Below are 20,544 nucleotides of genomic sequence, written 5' to 3'. Positions count from 1 at the left end.
TTTGAGTGGGCATAAAAATAGGCACATATTATATATTATAGCTAAATAATGTGGAGACATAAAAAAACAGATAGCAGGAACGAACGATAGTGAGAAAACGAGAGGGTGACACAATGAGCAGGCGATAATGACATAACGAACAATAGATAGGAGATTGATAGGACAAACGAGAGAGAGCGATAAAGAGATAAAGAGAGAGTGAGATAGGTTAGGTCCACATTGCGTTAGGGCAATCCGTTTAACGGATCTGTTTGTAGGCAGCACTAACGCAATGTAACGGACACGTCAATGCTCCCATAGACTTCCATTAGTGTAACGGATCCTATCGCATGTCAAAATCGTCATACGTTTGCAATGGTCTGTTATTTTGTGACGCACCTTCCAAAGCGGACTACCGTGTCTTCAGGTCCGGTACGGCGAATGCACAGTGAATGGAAGCGTTCATTCTGCATAGAACTCTATTGCAAACGCAGGCAGACGCAATTCAACCTAACGCAGCCACATGCGTTAACACGATGGCAAAAATAAGACAATTTTGGGCTCATTTTTAGCACATCCATTTAACGGATCCGTTAAACGGATTGCCCTAACGCAATGTGGACCTAGCCATAGAGAGTGAGAGTGAGATAGAGAGAGAGATAGAGAGCGAGAGAGATAGAGAGCGAGAGAGATAGAGAGCGAGAGAGATAGAGAGCGAGAGAGATAGAGAGCGAGAGAGATAGAGAGCGAGAGAGATAGAGAGCGAGAGAGATAGAGAGTGACAGAGATAGAGAGTGACAGAGATAGAGAGTGACAGAGATAGAGAGTGACAGAGATAGAGAGTGAGGACAGCGCCACATCAGGGAGTATTAGGCAATAACACACTTTATTCTGCCTCCTGTGGCAACGTTTCGGTCCGAGGACCTTTATCAAGCACAATGTGCTTGATAAAGGTCCTCGGACCGAAACGTTGCCACAGGAGGCAGAATAAAGTGTGTTATTGCCTAATACTCCCTGATGTGGCGCTGTCCTCTGCTTTTACTCTTATCGTGGACTCTGACCGGGAGGACCCCCTGGTGTGGACGTGCGCCCTGATGTCCATGGAGACAATGTCGGTATTGGGTGCGGTCTGACCTATTCCTTTGGTTGGATTCTTGCAGAGATAGAGAGTGAGAGATAGAAAGTGAGAGAGTGAGAGAGAGAGAGAGAGTGACAGATACAGAGGGTGAGAGATAGAGAGAGAATGACAGATAGATAGAGTGAGAGAGAGTGAGATAGAAAGTGAGAGAGTGAGAGACAGAGTGAGTGAGAGAGAGTGAGTGAGTGACAGATAGAGAGAGGTGAGAGATAGAGAGAGGTGAGAGATAGAGAGAAAGTGAGAAAGAGTGAGTGAGTGAGAGAATTCTCTGTAGAGCGCTGCAGAGAGAGGATACATAGCTATAGATAATAGACAGACATATCTGTAGACAGATCGCATACTCTGCTATGTTGGAGCAACACTGTAATAAATGACAGATACTTCTTGAGGATGTGAGAACTAGTAACGACAAAGTACCGGACACATTTTGTTGCCACTAAATAAAAAATGTAAAAAACTGAATATCCATCTCTGTGATCCAAGAGAGTCTGATCACTATGAAACCCCCTAGAAGTTCTACATTTTTGCATAAATTCACTTTTTCTGGTTACACACATATTATTTCACCATGAAATGGTTTTCCCCTGGATGATTTGGTACTTAAGGCTTTTGGAGTTTTGGACTTGCAGTATATCCGGAGCATCACTCTCATCGCTCATGTGCCGAATACAAAGGATTTTCTGGATGTAAATGGTCCAATTGAATATCATGGTCTATATGGAAGCAATTACGAGGCTTGAAAAGAAGCGGCCGCACCCAGGACAGCAAATAACGCCACGGGGACTCCAGGCTGTCCAGTGTCCGAGCTCTACATCTCCAAAATCCACAACCAAGAGCACGAAAATACCCGAAGGAACAAAACATCCATCAAGGTGCATAACTGATACAATGTATTCACACTATGCAAACTTTTATGTAAAATAAGTGATGCCAAGTCAGAAAAACAGGCTCCACATTTATTAACATATGACAGCAAAAGGACGGGCAATCTTTGCAACAAAGTGCCTGAGCAGTGGATAGCGCCACTTCTTTGGGCGCTGTATTTAAAAAAAAATAAATATTGAGTTGATAATTAAGAATGCTGATAAAAGATGCCAATGAGCCGTGCGCCTCCTCAGCGCCTCGTTCTTTTTTCACTTTAGAGCAGGTGCAGGTTGAACTGCGGCCAAGGAATAAACAATTACTTTGAGTGCAGCTGTGCCTCGGGGTCCTGCTTAAAAGGTCTCAGACAGGACCAAAATGTTTCTGAACTTCTACATAACTCCGCTCCGGAGCTTTTTGGCAGCAGATCGTCCTTCTGTGCACAGCAATTACCTGGTATCAGTTTTCCAAAGTACAAAACCGCGGCCGCTCTCTCTCGAGCACGTGCCAAGCTGCTTGTTCGGAAGCTGCATCTTCCCTTCTGATTTAAGGGCTCTTTGTCATATGGTACATTGAGGGTTTCCTCACAATCGCAGGCTCTAAGCGCACGTACAGTATATACATATGTGCACCCTATAGGAATGCAAATGTACGTACTCTAAGGAAGGGGTGCCAGCTTTTTATTGCTACAGACTGGACAGCAATTGCACATATATTCTTAAAAAACATCCAAAAGACGTGGGATATGGAAAATTCCACTCTAGTAAGAAAAGTTTCTAAATTAAGTCACTTACGCCCCCCCCCCCCCCCCCCCTGGAGCAATGCACGCCCCTACACTTCTGGTACGACACACCCTCAAGAGAGGGCTGGAAAAAGAGGGAAAGGAAAGTGATTTTATTTTAATTTTCCTAAGATATCATTTGCTGTTAAACAGTGAAACGGTAGGGGTCTGAATCCAGAGTTCCCCACTGATCCTTCATATTACGGAGCGGAAGTGCTCGGCTTATCCTCGGGTGCCAGCAGATCCACTCTGAAGGTGAGATGAGCACTTCTGCCCCTTGTTTGGACAATATATGGGGGTCCTAGGACCCTAGCAACACTATTAAACAGGAATGGTCAAAAAAAAGAAAAATCTTTAAAACTTTAGTTACCCTTTAAAGTTTTGAAAACTCTTTGGTTTCACAGAACCCATGTTGGTCCAATTCATGTGTTGGTGCTATATAAATAAAATTATTATTATTATTCTAACTTTTTATATTTTGGTGCAACCCATGTTGTAAATGGGGTTTTTTAAAAAAAAAAAAGATCTAAGCGACATTGGTGTTTCACTGGCGTTCCAATTCCCAAATCCTCTTGTGGGATATTTCACTAGTAATCGCTCATATTTTTGACGAGCCAAAAAAAGTGTGTAATCACTTACCCCATCCATTGGGTAGAGGTCCAAGTGGGTCATTGTCCGGAGCGGAGGCTGGAGACTGCAAACAGAGAGACAGCAAGGTAGAGAATGAGGAAAGGCAGACAGGTAAGTGGGCAGGTGGCGGGACAGGGCGACGACGGAGGTGCCATGTGCTCTGCAGACGTCCCCAGCTGGACTCGTGTCCGACTTGCTCTCAAACCAGTGGGGAAAATATTGCAGAGGCCTTTCAAATGAAATCATTCCCACAAGCCACCAGTAAACGCCCAGCTCTTCCCGGCTTTTGGGCTCGGATCCTGGCCCCCCTTCCAAGCAGAGCCCCTCTCACCTCCTCCCCTCCCAACCAAGCCCGTCCTTTGGCAGAGCTGGTGTTTAAGAGTAGCCCAAACTGAAGAAATATTCAGCAACTTATAGGCACAGGCTGCTCCCCCCTTCCTCTAGATCCTGGCTTACAATGCACCTTTCTTTTTCGGCAGTGAGGGGATGCTTAGAAGGAAGGAGGAGGTGTGTAAGGGGGGTGTGAAATTGCTGGGAGGTGCAGTGGGGGCGTGCGGATTGCTAATGTTTATATAACTCCCCCTCTGACCAGCTCAGAAGACCCCGGGGAATCAGGACTGGGCTCCACTGTGGGGAGTTATGTATCAACCTCCTGAATGGATCCCGCAGAAATACAAGAACAGTTGTGAAAACACATGTAATGTCTATGTGTATTCTTATTCCGATGAAACAGGGAATTATTGCACCTTTCTATAGCCTGGGGATGAAAAAAAAAAAAAAAAAATCTCTGTATGGAGCATGTGTTCCCAACACGTGTCACATAGCCAGCATTTATCGCCAGCAATTCAGGGGGAAAAATTATATATATAATTATAAAATAATTATAATATATATAATTTTTTTTGCTAAACATCCTCTAAAAGGGGCTTCCAAACAGAGTTCCCAAAAGTGGACATTTCCTTCAACTCAGTAAAATTTAGGTAGCCCTCTGTATAAGGAGTTAGGCAAACATATATATGTTTTCATACACACGCACATATTATAAATATAAATATATATGCATACATACATATATACACAAAGGTGTGTAGACTGAGCGCCGTATGTACGTATATATTTATATTGATAGCCCCTTTTTTAGGACATTTATCAAAAAAGGGAGTGAAAATGAAAGAAAAAGTCAATCTTTCAAACCATTTCTAACTACCGTAATTTGGTGACAGCTATGTTCATATCTGCGATAATAATTGAGTTTTACTGTCCCATGAAAGAAGTTCGCCAGAGGGCAGATCTGTCACCAACGGACCCCTGTTGACTATAATGGGGTCAGACAGGTTTCTGCTGGTGTTACGCTTTGTATGTCCACTAGAAGCGCTAAAGGAAAAAAGAAAACGTGCATATTAAGCATGATGTATATATTGGGGGTCCTTCTATTGAGGACCCTCTAACCGCCACCTTTCTCAGCGATCAGCTGTTAATCACTGTTCGTAACCCACAGAGTATGTTTATAATATATATATATCCTAGGAACAATGATTGGCACCTGATCACCGGGAAAGGTGGTGGTTGGGGGGGGGGTCTGCAAAAGGACCCTTCCGAATCAGCTGTACAAAGCGCAAGTAAAAAAAAAAAAAAGAGATATTTCACACATCCAGCATGTTGGGTGGGTGAAACCGGACTTTGTGATTCCTAATATTTTTTTCTCCTAATGGAACTACTGGTAGATGCCACTGACTTTATAGTCTGGTGGGTGGAGTAGTGCAGTAGATTAAGTTACCGTACCCATCAAAAACAATGGAAACCTGATATAATAGAGGCTAATGAGTGTCATTAAAATACAGAAATGTCAATGTTGACACTTTTCTAAGATGACGTGTGAACAATGCAATGGTGGAACGTGGAGTTCACTCAGTGTGAACAGAGTCTTATTATTAAAGAATACGGTAATTCCTATCCTTAAAACGTTGCATGTCAGAGTGGGGACAGACCACTGGGACTCCTATTGATTACAAAACAGGGATTTTTGGGTACTCACCGTAAAATCCTTTTCTCCGAGCCACTCATTGGAGGACACAGGGTCATGGGCGTTATGCTGCTACCTCCTAGTGGTAGCAGCATAACACCCATGATCCTGTGTCCCCTAATGAGGCGAAGGAGAAAACGGGACTTTCTAACTATTTGATAAACATTTGGCACTACAGGTAGCTGGGTCATCCATATTGGGCGACTTCCACCCCCACTCACCTGGTATAGGTAGCGTTGGCTTAGCTGTTGCATTGCCCCCTGTAGCTGGTTCCTCTGCGTTTGCCACTGTTCGTAATTGCGGACATATTCGGCGGTGGGCCTCTGCCACGTGGTTGTGCGAGTGTTATGGTCCACGTAGTAGTATCTACCCCGATTATCCACCCTCTTCTCCCATCTACAAAGAAATGATGGTCAATACATAAAACAAGCACAGATATATATAACGGATGTGAACCGATCAATTTTCTGGGAGTGGTGGGCTCTTACCCAGGAGGCAGAGGTCTCTCCCAAGTGGTGGTCTTTGTGTTATGGTCCACATAATATACTCGGCCACTGCTCAATTGTCTCTGTTCCCATCTAAATTGGAATGTAAAAAAAATGGGAAACAAAATGGAAGGTATGAAGGTGATAGGATCGAGTCTGCATTTAGGAACTGACCCCATACTGATGAAATACCATGCTGTCAATTTTTTTTTCTTTACTTTATGGTCCATTAGTCAGTGAAAGACCCAGATCCATCATGCACCCCCTTTAATTATCTGTTAACAGTGCATTGCTGTGCTATGTGTATTATGGAGGCTTTTTTTTTTCTTTTTCATGACATATAGAAAAATGTGCTCAATGATTTTCACGTTATTTGTCAGGGTCCGGAGCCACCTGCAAAATACAAACTGCATATAAACAAATGACAGGAATATTGCCAAAGTGAGTGTAACCTGGTGGCTGGAAATGGTGTCATACCTGGGCCTGTATCACATCCAGTAAAACTGGCACCGACATCTGAGCCGTGCCACATCCCGGCCGGACAGACTGCGAGCTCTTTGTCTACTTGGCAGCGGCTTTCGGGTTTGATTAATGTACTTTTGGCTTCCTATACCGTTACCGGGACAGGTACTGCATTAATGTGTTGCTTTGAAGTGGAAAAAAAAATCCAAAACAGCACAGGGTGTGCAAACATATGGTGCAGTGCACCCGGCGGGTGGGACGCTCTGCACAGACGGCTCTTCTCTCGGGAAGCTGCCGGGGTTGTGCTGTCGTGTGGGCACAGCACTTTCTGTAGAGTCAGGGCACAAGGCTTCGATTACTCTGCCAAGGAGCCTCTGTTAACTGCAGGAGGAAACCGCTGCCTCTGCGCCAGAGCGACAGACAGAGCGTCTTTGTAAGAGACAGAAAAACGAATGGCAGCCAAGTGAGCAGAAGAAAAGAAAAACTTTGCGCACAGTGCGCTCATAATGTGCCGCTCGCTGCCTCCAGGACGCAGGCGAAGCTCAGGGTGCAGCACAGAACATGCAATCAACAACATGCACCCCCCCAAAAAAAATAAAGCAAGGGGGTAGGCAATAAAAATGGCTGCTAAGGAGCCAATGTTTGCCTTTCCATTCCACCTAGTCTTTCCGTCTGTGAGCTCCGCATTACCCGTCCACCTTCTGCCTGGCTCATCTCACACGTCTGCGTCTATGTTCTAGGACTTTTGGCCAAGGACATTCATGTGACTGACACATTATTATTTACCTACGCTGCCCTTGAGACAAAATAACCAGACTATTTTTTGGTCTATTGGCTTCAACATGGCCACCCTATATATTTTTTTTTTGTGAGTTGTCCTGAATCATTGGTATAAAAAGGAATATTAATGGCGATATGTATTTTAGAGAACAGGGCTGCATTTATGAGCGCTGGAGATAACTATGCTAGGGCACATCGCTCCGGGTCTCGGTTGCCCCCTCCAAACCTTGTGGAAGTGTTGAGTGGCATAACCAACTTGTTTTTTGCAATGGCAAACGAGAGCCCAGTGCAAGTCCTCAACATTTGCTGCAAACCTATATACCCCATTGGACCCAAATGCAATCCCAATGGCTGCCTCGGGGGCACTAAGGCACACACAACATGACAACCAATAATCCCTTTAATGCTCCCATGAGGGATGCCATCCGCCTTTCATAGGGCTCATTTAGTTGTCCGTTTTTTTTGCATACGAGAGCTAGCCGTGCTTTTCAAGTTTTCCTTTAAAGGGTTGATTTCCATTTTCATGAACGGATATTGTAGGATAGCCCTTGTAAATACAAGCAATTTCGCAATTTTCCACTTATTAAAATTTTCAACCGTTCTTGAGATATTAACACTTTTCTTTTTGTTTCCAGTTTTGTTTCTTTTTGCAGATGACACTAAACTCTGCAGGGTAATCAATACAGGGGAGGACAATTTTATATTACAGGATGATTTATGTAAACTAGAAGCTTGGGCTGATAAATGGCAAATGAGCTTTAATGGGGATAAATGTAAGGTCATGCACTTGGGTAGAAGTAATAAGATGTATAACTATGTGCTTAATTCTAAAACTCTGGGCAAAACCGTCAATGAAAAAGACCTGGGTGTATGGGTGGATGACAAACTCATATTCAGTGGCCAGTGTCAGGCAGCTGCTACAAAGGCAAATAAAATAATGGGATGTATTAAAAGAGGCATAGATGCTCATGAGGAGAACATAATTTTACCTCTATACAAGTCACTAGTTCGACCACACTTAGAATACTGTGCACAGTTCTGGTCTCCGGTGTATAAGAAAGACATAGCTGAACTGGAGCGGGTGCAGAGAAGAGCGACCAAGGTTATTAGAGGACTGGGGGGTCTGCAATACCAAGATAGGTTATTACACTTGGGGCTATTTAGTTTGGAAAAACAAAGACTAAGGGGTGATCTTATGTTAATGTATAAATATATGAGGGGACAGTACAAAGACCTTTCTGATGATCTTTTTATTCATAGACCTGAGACAGGGACAAGGGGGCATCCTCTACGTCTGGAGGAAAGAAGGTTTAAGCATAATAACAGACGCGGATTCTTTACTGTAAGAGCAGTGAGACTATGGAACTCTCTGCCGTATGATGTTGTAATGAGTGATTCGTTACTTAAATTTAAGAGGGGACTGGATGCCTTTCTGGAAAAGTATAATGTTACAGGGTATATACACTAGATTCCTTGATAGGGCGTTGATCCAGGGAACTAGTCTGATTGCCGTATGTGGAGTCGGGAAGGAATTTTTTTCCCCAGTGTGGAGCTTACTCTTTGCCACATGGTTTTTTTTTTGCCTTCCTCTGGATCAACATGTTAGGGCATGTTAGGTTAGGCTATGGGTTGGACTAGATGGACATAAAGTCTTCCTTCAACCTTAAAAACTATGTTACTATGTAAGAACGGCTGTAAATTTTAATAAGCAGTAAATTGCAAAGTTGCTTGTATTTACAAGGACTAGAAGATGAGTTGATAACCATTTAAAGGGATTTTCCACGTTTAGTGTTTGACCTCTATTGGCTCTGGTTTCTGTGTATTGGTTGCGGCGGTGACATCCGAACTGCAGACAATCACTGACTTTGGCTGCTCCACCTATGTTGATGGCACAAGCCACTGAAGTCAGTGATCGGCTACAGAGGTGAAGTCTGCTGCAGCCAATGGTGGAGGGGGAGAGAGCAGGTGCTGGACCTGGGAAGGGTGACTAGCATCTCAGTGGTGGCTGATGAAATCCTTAAACCCTGAAAAGTGGAAAACCCCTTTAAAAATTTATGTCACAAAGAAAATAATTAATAATATGACGAATGAGAAAAAACTAATTTTATTAAGAGAAAAGCTCTAAGAAATAACCTTAAAAAAATCCCTTTAATGTCCAAATATTAGATGGCACGTTTTTGCATTAATAAAAAAATAAAATAAAATAATGTCATAATTGCTTTATTTGCTTCAGGTGAGTCATTATAAAATCAAAGTAAATTACATTTGCCCTTGAAGCATCCTATGCTCTGCATAAAAAGGGCCGACCCCCGAGCCCTAAATCGCATAATGGGGGTTTTCACAGTTGATGCAGAAGTTTTCCAGGAGTTTTGGGCAGGAGAACAGAGCCCCTTTACACAGAACACATAAAGAGCCTGTGAGAGCGCAACCCTAATTACCTGTGACTGACACTGCTCCCAGCCTCTGACCTCACCGCCCAAACAAACAAGCGCTCCCGAGACGCTAATTAACCCCTCTTTGTACAAAAGACAGCGCCCTTGTCACACAAACACCCACGGTACAAAGACCCACTGAGCAGCAAAGTCCTGACCCCATTGTGCAAGTCCGAGAGTCATAAGAAGCCAATAAACTGCCCTGGAGCTCTTGTGGAACTAGAAGTCCCAGCAGAGAACTGCAATGAATAAAGCTGCCCATAGCTAATAGTAATAATGGTGGTCCTATGTGACGTCATTGTCTGGTGGGATATCTACACACAGATCTCACCCAGGATCAGGAGCCGTATGGATGAGCGCCGCTATCGCGGGAGTAAATCATCAAACTTTACTCACCAATAGCGCCCTCTATGGTCAGATCTCGGGAGCCTCTTTTAACATCTTTATTAGTTATGGACACTTTTTTTTCTTTTACTGAAATGCATGTATTTTTGGCTAAGAATACTTTTTACATTAAAAAAAATTTGCACAGTTTAGCTTTTACAGACACATTGATGGATGATGAATGAGTTCTCTAAGAATCTGTCAGTGAGCTCGTTCTGACGGGGAGTGTGCCACTCTTTTTATCTGTCTTTGGTTGCAGCCAAAACTACATGCAATGAAAAAAAAAAGTTCCCCAAAGACATCCATGTCCATTAAGTAATGAGTGAGAAATCGTTTCCGTCTAAGTGGTCTACTAGAGCATTGGTTATAGGGTCCGCCATTGGGAGAGCCGCTAATCAGCAGTAATTCTCGATTTGGGAGACTTCACACACCATTTATTATCCGGCCAAGTAATACTGAATTTCCTCTTTAGTAGCCGATGCAGGGACATCATGGAGCTGCGGATTCAACAAGGAACGGAAGAAGGTATGGTGGCCGACAGCTGACTGATGGAGCTGTTAAAGGGGTTGTCTCACAGATACTAGGCCTATAAAGCAAATTGCACGACCAAAAATATATGCAATTTGTGCACAACTTGCCATTTTGTGCGATTTGGCTCTGACTTACATACAGTTTAGGATTTGCAACACCTATTAGACAATTAAAAAAAAAAAAAATTACGCAGGTGAACAGACTTTGCATAGTCTTCTGTAAAAGTAGCAAGCAACCTGCAACTAAAATCCAGCACGTTTGGATTATTTGCGACATGTTGCAATGCAGCCATATTCACTAAGGTCATTTGCAATCCTACATTGTGTTCTTCATGACTTACGGCCAAAGTCATTGTGTGGCCCCCTACCCCTGAGGTGTGTTAGGGTCACCCCCGTAAATTAGGTCATTACAAATGTCAGTGATGGGGTGCTGCACAACACCTCATAATGCTTTTTGGTGGTAGTAGTTTGTCTCATAGGGGTAGTAGTAGGTCTCATGTTAAAACTAAATGGTAGGTTTTAAAGTAGCGGGTATCTGACGTCAAAAGTACATGTAGCAGTAAAACATGGACAGTGGCATCCAAGAGAGTGGAGAAGTACAAAGCGCCCCCCATCTCTAGCGAGGTGTATGTGATTGCACCGGATTGTCCCATGCACACAAACAGGCCGCCTCTGTGTCAGGAGAAAGACGCCTTTCACACAAACATATAATGAAGCATTCAGGGCTGGTGACCGCTGTGGACTGCACTCTCCTGTACACATTGCAACTGGCAGAAGAACATCCAAGTAACTGCACCTTTCTTACCCAGATGGCAAACCGTCTGAAGACGGCGTGGCAGCGCTAGACAACAATGATTGAGTCTCCGATGACTCTACGTTTGCCCCGGGTGGTAGCCCTAAACCAGGGGAAGGTGTGGAACTGCTGACGCCGCTTGTCAAGGCGCTTCCTACCAAGGTCACAGTGTTTGACCCAGACGTGTGGTCATGATCACCGTTCACTGGAAAGAAAATAAAAAAAAAAAACAGTTTGGATGCAGGTGTATAAAATCAGATTCAGCTAAATGCACTTTAATTATTATACGATAATAGAAAAGTCTACAACTCTTAAGTATTTAGCATTTCAAAACCTCAATTTTGCAAAGTTACTGCTTACAACTGAAGTATTATCAGGGGGTGTCCAAGCTTGGGGCCCAAGTCTGCATTCGCACTATGTGACTGCAGACTTGTATATCCTCATAGCACGTAGTGTACTCGCTGTCAGGATTCTCCAATGCAGGCATGTGATTTTCATACATGCTGACTAGACTTGTGAGACCTCGCTCAATACAAGAGAACTGAGCGAAGATGGACAAGTCTAGTCTGATTGTGGCCGGAAGCATGCAAATCGCATATGTCTTCGCCTGCTCCCGCAGTCGGCACTGGAGAACCCCAACAGAGTGCACAAGTCTGTAGTCACAAATAGCAGCTGAAGACTTGACAACCCATTAACAATCTTCTATCAGCTTAAAGGGGATGTCCAGCCACATATATTGATAGATCGCGGGGATATGAGACCCGGCACCCTCCACCGATCATCTGTTATTTGCCCCGACGGCCATCAATATGTGTAACCAGACAACACCTTTACAAGTCTGTAAATAATGGTGCATGTGAAAACATAGGGACTGAGCGATCGCCAGTATGATTGTTTTGTCCCCAAGCCGCATGTTACCAGCAGTGCACCCAGTTTACACTGGGCAGTGCCGCCGATAACGATGATTTATTCGCAGGCATTAACAATCTGATCACCTGACCAACGAGGCATTTTGCTCGTTGGTTGGATGGTCCACTTCATGTTTCCAGGATAATAAGGAATGATGGCCAATGATATATTCATTGAAACGCACCATCTTTTGCTCACCCACAGTGTCACTTCCACTCACCAATCACAGTGACGTCGTCCGTCTCAGTTTGGCTTTTACCCGGCTGTCTGGAGCCGTTCTCGGCCGTTTGAGGATGAGAACTATAGTCCCTATATAACAAAATAGAAACCATTTTCAACATTGGCCATTAGAAATAAGACAAAAATCACAGAAAAAGCGGAGTTACAGGCTGCATTATAGTCAGAGCTGAATTCCCAATCAGTATGCCTTCAGAGTTGAAATCTCCTAATGCTCCTTACTAGTTATGTTTTGCAATCTGGGTCGTGTATAATTCACACTGTGATTAGGATTAGCTGCAAATCCAGATGCAACCTATATTATATATAAAAAAAAAAAAAAAAAAAGCATAACAGTGGCACTGTTTCCCAGAAAGTAATGTGATTTGGGACCGATTACCCAGCCTTATTTGATTACTTATATTGAATGACCAAATGTCAAAAGTCATTGGTCCAAAATTTACAATATAAAATATAAAATTTGTTTCTTCAAAGGGAGGAAGGTCCTGGAATATCCAGGACAGGAGGATGTTACTGGGAGTGTGCGCTCATTATAACTGTGTGGATTCTCAGCAGGCTTTTTAGTAAGTAGGTGAAAGAAACAATGACCCCATCAGTGGCACCGCACAGACACAATCCCATGAGACATTCTGCAGGGCAGTGCGAAATAAGTGAGAGGACTACACGTGACGTGGAGACAAAGACAGCGCTGCAGCAAGCGGGCAAAAAAAATAATAAAATAGATGGAATTACCGGAGGTGCTATGGAAAAAGTGATGGCATTTTATATAAATTAAATATCTGCTCATCCCAAGAAAAGAATCCCAGGCCATGCGTACTAGGAAAAAATGAGAACGCCGTGTCCCCGGGACGTTACAGAAGGACTATTCTACTGTGATCCCCGGCTTCACATGTGCATCGCAAGAGATCATCACTCAGATCTACTGTATATAGAGGTGTTATCAGTCATTGTACAGGAGGAGGAGAGCTGTGACATCATCTATTGTGAATGGTGGATCCTGTGTTATCTACTGTATATAGAGGTGTTATCAGTCATTGTACAGGAGGAGGAGGTGAGCTGTGACATCACCTATTGTGTATGGTGGATCCTGTGTTATCTACTGTATATAGAGGTATTATCAGTCATTGTACAGGAGGAGGAGGTGAGCTGTGACATCATCTATTGTGAATGGTGGATCCTGTGTTATCTACTGTATATAGAGGTGATACACCGAAACAACCAACCTTCACACCAAAGCCATAGAATAAAAAATAAATACAATCTTTATTAAATACAATACATATATATATTAAAATCAGATAATGGCGGGTGAAATACCCAAGGCACAGGACAAAAGGTGGGTAACCCAGAGCAGAAGTACCATAAATAGAATTGCTAGTAAAGGCAAAATAAGCCAGCAAAGTGCCAATGTGCAATTACTCATATATAACATATATAACAGAAGTAAACAGTAGTATATATATTTACCAACTGGAGCGCTCCTGGGGACCCACCACACCCGACGCGCGTTTCGCACCGAAATGCTTGACCCCCAGACGAAGCATTTCGGTGCGAAACGCGCGTCGGGTGTGGTGGGTCCCCAGGAGCGCTCCAGTTGGTAAATATATATACTACTGCTTACTTCTGTTATATATGTTATATATGAGTAATTGCACATTGGCACTTTGCTGGCTTATTTTGCCTTTACTAGCAATGCTATTTATGGTACTTCTGCTCTGGGTTACCCACCTTTTGTCCTGTGCCTTGGGTATTTCACCCGCCATTATCTGATTTTAATATATATATGTATTATATTTAATAAAGATTGTATTTATTTTTTATTCTATGGCTTTGGTGTGAAGGTTGGTTGTTTCCGTGTATTATATGCTTCCTTCATGGCAGTTCATTAGGGATATTTATAGGAGTTGTATATAGAGGTGTTATCAGTCATTGTACAGGAGGGGGTGAGCTGTGACATCACCTATTGTGAATGATGGATCCTGTGTTATCTACTGTATATAGAGGTGTTATCAGTCATTGTACAGGAGGAGGAGGTGGGCTGTGACATCACCTATTGTGAATCGGGGATCCTGTGTTATCTACTGTATATAGAGGTGTTGTCAGTCATTGGCTGATGACTGCATCTGGTCCACCCTTAATTCTCTGACCAAGATGAGCAGAGACCACTCCTCTCTGCTTCACACCTGAACGCACTTAGTTGTACATACACTCACCGGCCACTTTATTAGGTACACCTGTCCAACTTCTTGTTAACACTTAATTTCTAATCAGCCAACCACATGGCGGCAACTCAGTGCATTTAGGCATGTAGACATGGTCAAGACAATCTCCTGCAGTTCAAACCGAGCATCAGTATGGGGAAGAAAGGTGATTTGAGTGCCTTTGAACGTGGTATGGTTGTTGGTGCCAGAAGGGCTGGTCTGAGTATTTCAGAAACTGCTGATCTACTGGGATTTTCACGCACAACCATCTCTAGGGTTTACAGAGAATGGTCCGAAAAAGAAAAAAAATCCAGTGAGCGGCAGTTCTGTGGGCGGAAATGCTTTGTTGATGCCAGAGGTCAGTGGAGAATGGGCAGACTGGTTCGAGCTGATAGAAAGGCAACAGTGACTCAAATCGCCACCCGTTACAACCAAGGTAGGCCTAAGAGCATCTCTGAATGCACAGTGCGTCGAACTTTGAGGCAGATGGGCTACAGCAGCAGAAGACCACACCGGGTACCACTCCTTTCAGCTAAGAACAGGAAACTGAGGCTACAATTTGTACAAGCTCATCGAAATTGGACAGTAGAAGATTGGAAAAACGTTGCTTGGTCTGATGAGTCTCGATTTCTGCTGCGACATTCGGATGGTAGGGTCAGAATTTGGCGTAAACAACATGAAAGCATGGATCCATCCTGCCTTGTATGGAGCATCTTTGGGATGTGCAGCCGACAAATCTGCGGCAACTGTGTGATGCCATCATGTCAATATGGACCAAAATCTCTGAGGAATGCTTCCAGCACCTTGTTGAATCTATGCCACGAAGAATTGAGGCAGTTCTGAAGGCAAAAGGGGGTCCAACCCGTTACTAGCATGGTGTACCTAATAAAGTGGCCGGTGAGTGTATATTGCATAGCTAAAGTCTGCATGACTTTGGTCTGCAGTGTGATTTCTAGAAGTGTGTTCTAAAAGTGTGAAGATAACAGTAGAATTAAAACCTGAAAGAAACCTGAAGGGAACTGAAGGTAACTGGCCAGTCACTGTAAACAATGTTTCTGTTTATTTTCACTCTCACCCCTATAATCCTTCACTTTATGCTACCTCCCCTAATCCCCACACCAAGTAAGGAACTGTTTATCTCTGCTTCAATTCTCCCCATCCATCTCACCTCCTCCTCAGAACTGTTCCTTAACATACAATCCTCTGTCTCCAAACACAGACAGCCCCCTCATGCCCTCTCCTGCTCCCACCTGCTAACACTTTCTCTGCTCCTTCTCACTGCTGGTGATATCTCTCCAAATCCTGGTCCTCCTCATCACATTCCCACAGTCATTTCTACCTCCCATCCACGTTCTATCACAAATTTCCGTAACCTCTCTAACCTTATACCCATTTGCCCAGCCCCCACTTCCCCAGTCCCACTAACAGGAGCTCTGTGGAACGCTCGCTCTGTCTGCAAAAAGCTTTCCTACATCCATGATCTCTTTGTTACTACCAAACTTTCATTCCTTGCCATCACCGAAACCTGGCTCACCCCTTCCGACACAGCCTCCCCTGCTGCACTCTCTTACGGTGGCCTCCACCTTTCTCCAACCCCCCACTGCAGCAGCAAACATGGCGGCGGAGTTGGTTTTCTCCTGTCAGATAACTGCTCCTTCACCCCAATCCCACTTCCACCCTCTGTTACCCTCCCTTCCTTTGAGGTGCACTCTGTGCGCATCTACTCCCCCTCCAACCTCCAACTGGCTGTCATTTACCGCCCCCCAGGGCCAGCCACCACCTTCTTTGACCACTTCACCACCTGGCTACTTCATTTCCTTTCCGCGGACATCCCCACTATCATCATGGGCGACTTCAACATCCCCATTGACACTTCCCTCTCAGCTGCCACTAAACTTCTATCTCTCACTTCCTCCTTCAGCCTCAATCAATGGTCTTCTGCAGCCACTCACAAAGATGGTCACACACTGGACCTCATCTTCACCCGCCTCTGCTCCCTATCTAACCTCTCTAACTCACCTCTTCCTCTCTCTGACCACAACCTTCTCACATTCTCTTCCCTCTCCACTCCATGTCTACAACCCCCACCCCACAAACTTTCACACCCTCGCAGAAATCTTAAACATCTTGACCTAAATTCATTCTCTGAATCCCTCCTCCCTCTCACAGACATAAGTTCTTTACACAATGCGGATGACGCTGCTGCTCTATATAACACCACAATAGCTGTAGCTCTGGAATCTGCTGCCCCACTTACACATACCAAAGCTCGCAAAATCAACAGACAGCCCTGGCACACCAGCCTGACCAAAGAACTGAGGCGAGCCTCCAGGGCTGCTGATCGCAGATGGAAAAGATCCCACTCCAACGAGCACTTCATCGCATTCAAACAGTCCCTCACTACTTTCAAGACCACACTCGCCACAGCTAAACAAACCTACTTCTCATCTCTCATATCCTCCCTGTCTCACAACCTTAAACAGTCATTCAACACTTTCAATTCTCTCCTCTGTCCCCCAGCACCTCCTCCCTCCCCACTTATCTCAGCTGAAGACTTTGCCTAATATTTCAAGCAGAAGATTGATAACATCAGAGACAGTTTTGGTCAACAACCCCCAGAGCCCTTCCTCCCGACTTCCCAGCCCTCCACCTCCAAAACCAACTTCTCCACCATTACTGAAGATCTACTCTCCACTCTACTCTCAATATCGCATCTCACCACCTGTGCACTTGACCCGCTCCCATCCCACTTCATCCCAAACCTCACCAAAGTCTTTATCCCAACCCTAACCCATCTCTTCAACCTATCACTAACAACTGGTGTTTTCCCTTCCCCTCAAGCTTTAAACATGCCTCAATCACACCTATCCTCAAAAAGCCTTCTCTTGACCCATCCTCTGTATCTAGCTATCGCCCTATATCACTTCTCCCTTATGCCTCCAAACTACTGGAACAACATGTCTACCTTGAACTGTCCTCCCATCTCTCTTCTTGCTCCCTCTTTGACAGCTTACAATCTGGCTTCCGGTCACACCATTCCACTGAAACTGCCCTAACTAAGGTCACCAATGACCTCTTAACCGCCAAGAGCAAGCGACACTACTCTGTCCTCCTCCTCATCGACCTGCCTTTGACACAGTGGACCATTCCTTATTATTACAGACCCTCTCATCCCTTGGCATCACAGACTTGGCCCTATCCTGGATCTCATCATACCTAACAGACCGGACATTCAGCGTCTCCCACTCACACACCACCTCCTCACCTCGCCCCCTATCTGCCGGAGTCCCACAAGGTTCAGTCCTTGGACCCCTGCTCTTCTCCATTTACACCTTTGGCCTGGGACAGCTCATAGAATCTCATGGCTTCCAGTATCACCTGTATGCTGATGACACACAGATCTACATCTCTGGACCAGATATCACCTCCCTGCTAACCAGAATCCCTCAATGTCTGTCCACTATTTCATCCTTCTTCTCCGCTAGATTTCTGAAACTTAACATGGACAAAACAGAATTCATCATCTTTCCCCCATCTCACGCGACCCCCCCCAACAAACCTATCCATTACAGTGCATGGCTGCCCACTCTCCCCAGTCCCACAAGCTCGCTGCCTCGGGGTAATCCTTGACGCTGATCTCTCCTTCAAACCACATATCCAAGCCCTTTCCACTTCCTGCCGACTTCAACTCAAAAATATTTCACGAATCCGTACATTCCTCAACCAAGAATCTGCAAAAACCCTAGTCCATGCCCTCATCATCTCTCGCCTTGACTACTGCAACCTCCTGCTCTGTGGCCTCCCCTCTAACACGCTCGCACCCCTCCAATCTATTCTAAACTCTGCTGCCCGACTAATTCACCTGTCCCCCTGCTATTCCCCGGCCTCTCCCCTCTGTCAATCCCTTCACTGGCTCCCCATTGCCCAGAGACTCCAGTACAAAACCCTAACCATGACATACAAAGCCATCCACAACCTGTCTCCTCCATACATCTGTGACTTCGTCTCCCGGTACTTACCTACACGCAACCTCCGATCCTCACAAGATCTCCTTCTCTACTCCCCTCTTATCTCCTCTTCCCACAATCGCATACAAGATTTCTCTCGCGTATCACCCCTACTCTGGAACCCTCTACCACAACACATCAGACTCTCGCCTACCATCGAAACCTTCAAAAAGAGCCTGAAGACCTACCTCTTCTGACAAGTCTACAACCTGCAGTAACCACCAATCAACAAAACCGCTGCATGACCAGCTCTATCCTCACCTACTGTATTCTCACCCATCCCTTGTAGATTGTGAGCCTTCGCGGGCAGGGTCCTCTCTCCTCCTGTACCAGTTATGACTTGTATTGTCTAAGAATATTGTACTTGTTTTTATTATGCATACCCCTCCTCACATGTAAAGCGCCATGGAATGGCGCTATAACAATAAATAATAATAATTGTACAGGAGGAGGAGGTGAGCTGTGACATCACCTATTGTGAATGGTGGATCCTGTGTTATCTACTGTATAAAGAGGTGTTATCAGTCATTGTACTGGAGGAGGTGGTGAGCTGTGACATCACCTATTGTGAATGGTGGATCCTGTGTTATCTACTGTATATAGAGGTGTTATCAGTCATTGTACAGGAGGAGGAGGTGAGCTGAGATATCATGTACTGTGAATGGTGGATCCTGTGTTATCTACTGTATATAGAGGTGTTATCAGTCATTGTACAGGAGGAGGAGGAGGTGAGCTGTGACATCACCTATTGTGAATGGTGGATCCTGTGTTATCTACTGTATATAGAGGTGTTATCAGTCATTGTACAGGAGGAGGAGGTGAGCTGTGACATCACCTATTGTGAATGGTGGATCCTGTGTTATCTACTGTATATAGAGGTGTTATCAGTCATTGTACAGGAGGAGGTGAGCTGTGACATCACCTATTGTGAATGGTGGATCCTGTGTTATCTACTGTATATAGAGGTGTTATGAGTCATTGTACAGGAGGAGGAGGTGAGCTGTGACATCACCTATTGTGAATGGTGGATCTGTGTTATCTCCTGTATATAGAGGTGTTGTCAGTCATTGTACAGGAGGAGGAGGTGAGCTGAGATATCATGTACTGTGAATGGTGGATCCTGTGTTATCTACTCTATATAGACGTGTTATCAGTCATTGTACAGGAGGAGGAGGTGAGCTGTGACATCACCTATTGTGAATGGTAGATCCTGTGTTATCTACAGTATATAGAGGTGTTATCAGTCATTGTACAGGAGGAGATGAGCTGTGACATCACCTACTGTGAATGGTGGACCCTGTGTTATATACTGTATATAGAGGTGTTATCAGTCATTGTACAGAAGGAGGAGGTGAGCTGTGACATCACCTATTGTGAATGGTGGATCCTGTGTTATCTACTGTATATAGAGGTGTTATCAATCATTGTACAGGAGGAGGAGGTGAGCTGTGATATCACCTATTGTACAGCAGCAAAAGGAGGTTTAATATGTAAACTCTTTATAAGCAGTGTGTATTTTCATAAAGCTCTGAAACTTTTATTATGTGTTAGTCACAAATTCCTGTGCATTTTACGATTTCTGCTTGCTGTAATGGAATATAACTATTCTCTGTGCAAAAGTAAATCTGGTGTGGAAAAGGTTAAGTATGAAAATAATGAAGAAGAAGTCTCTATGTAGCTGCTGTTTATACAGGTTCATACAATACAGTCATTCTGATACAGAGATGTATACGGGGGACGTACAATGTATGCAGTGAAATACATGTAAGTGGGTGTACAAACCTGACTTTGTCTAGAGCAAAGTGACCATTCTCAAATATCATCTCAGAGTCTGTGGCTTCTGTAAGGTAAAAACCAGACACAGTCAGAGGGTAAGAGAGATTAACAAGTGCCGCGATTCATTTCCACAGGA

General features: G+C 44.3%; 1 protein-coding gene across 1 annotated transcript in view; it reads right to left on the bottom strand.

The window, feature by feature from the left end:
- WWP2 (WW domain containing E3 ubiquitin protein ligase 2) overlaps positions 1-20,544 on the bottom strand; it is a 54,083-nt gene that overhangs the window by 18,395 nt on the left and 15,144 nt on the right. Inside the window, exons 4-9 of the mRNA XM_077288527.1 lie at positions 20,415-20,472; positions 12,408-12,496; positions 11,291-11,483; positions 5,901-5,990; positions 5,634-5,808; positions 3,399-3,453 (exon numbers count right to left, since the gene is read on the bottom strand). Coding sequence (XP_077144642.1) covers positions 3,399-3,453; positions 5,634-5,808; positions 5,901-5,990; positions 11,291-11,483; positions 12,408-12,496; positions 20,415-20,472 — 660 coding nt within the window. The remainder of the gene's footprint in view (positions 1-3,398; positions 3,454-5,633; positions 5,809-5,900; positions 5,991-11,290; positions 11,484-12,407; positions 12,497-20,414; positions 20,473-20,544) is intronic.

This window comes from Ranitomeya variabilis, chromosome 2 (genome assembly GCF_051348905.1).
Source record: "Ranitomeya variabilis isolate aRanVar5 chromosome 2, aRanVar5.hap1, whole genome shotgun sequence".
Lineage (NCBI taxonomy): Eukaryota > Metazoa > Chordata > Amphibia > Anura > Dendrobatidae > Ranitomeya > Ranitomeya variabilis.
Note: the sequence above shows the minus strand (reverse complement) of the source record. Positions and strands in the feature narration are given on the sequence as shown.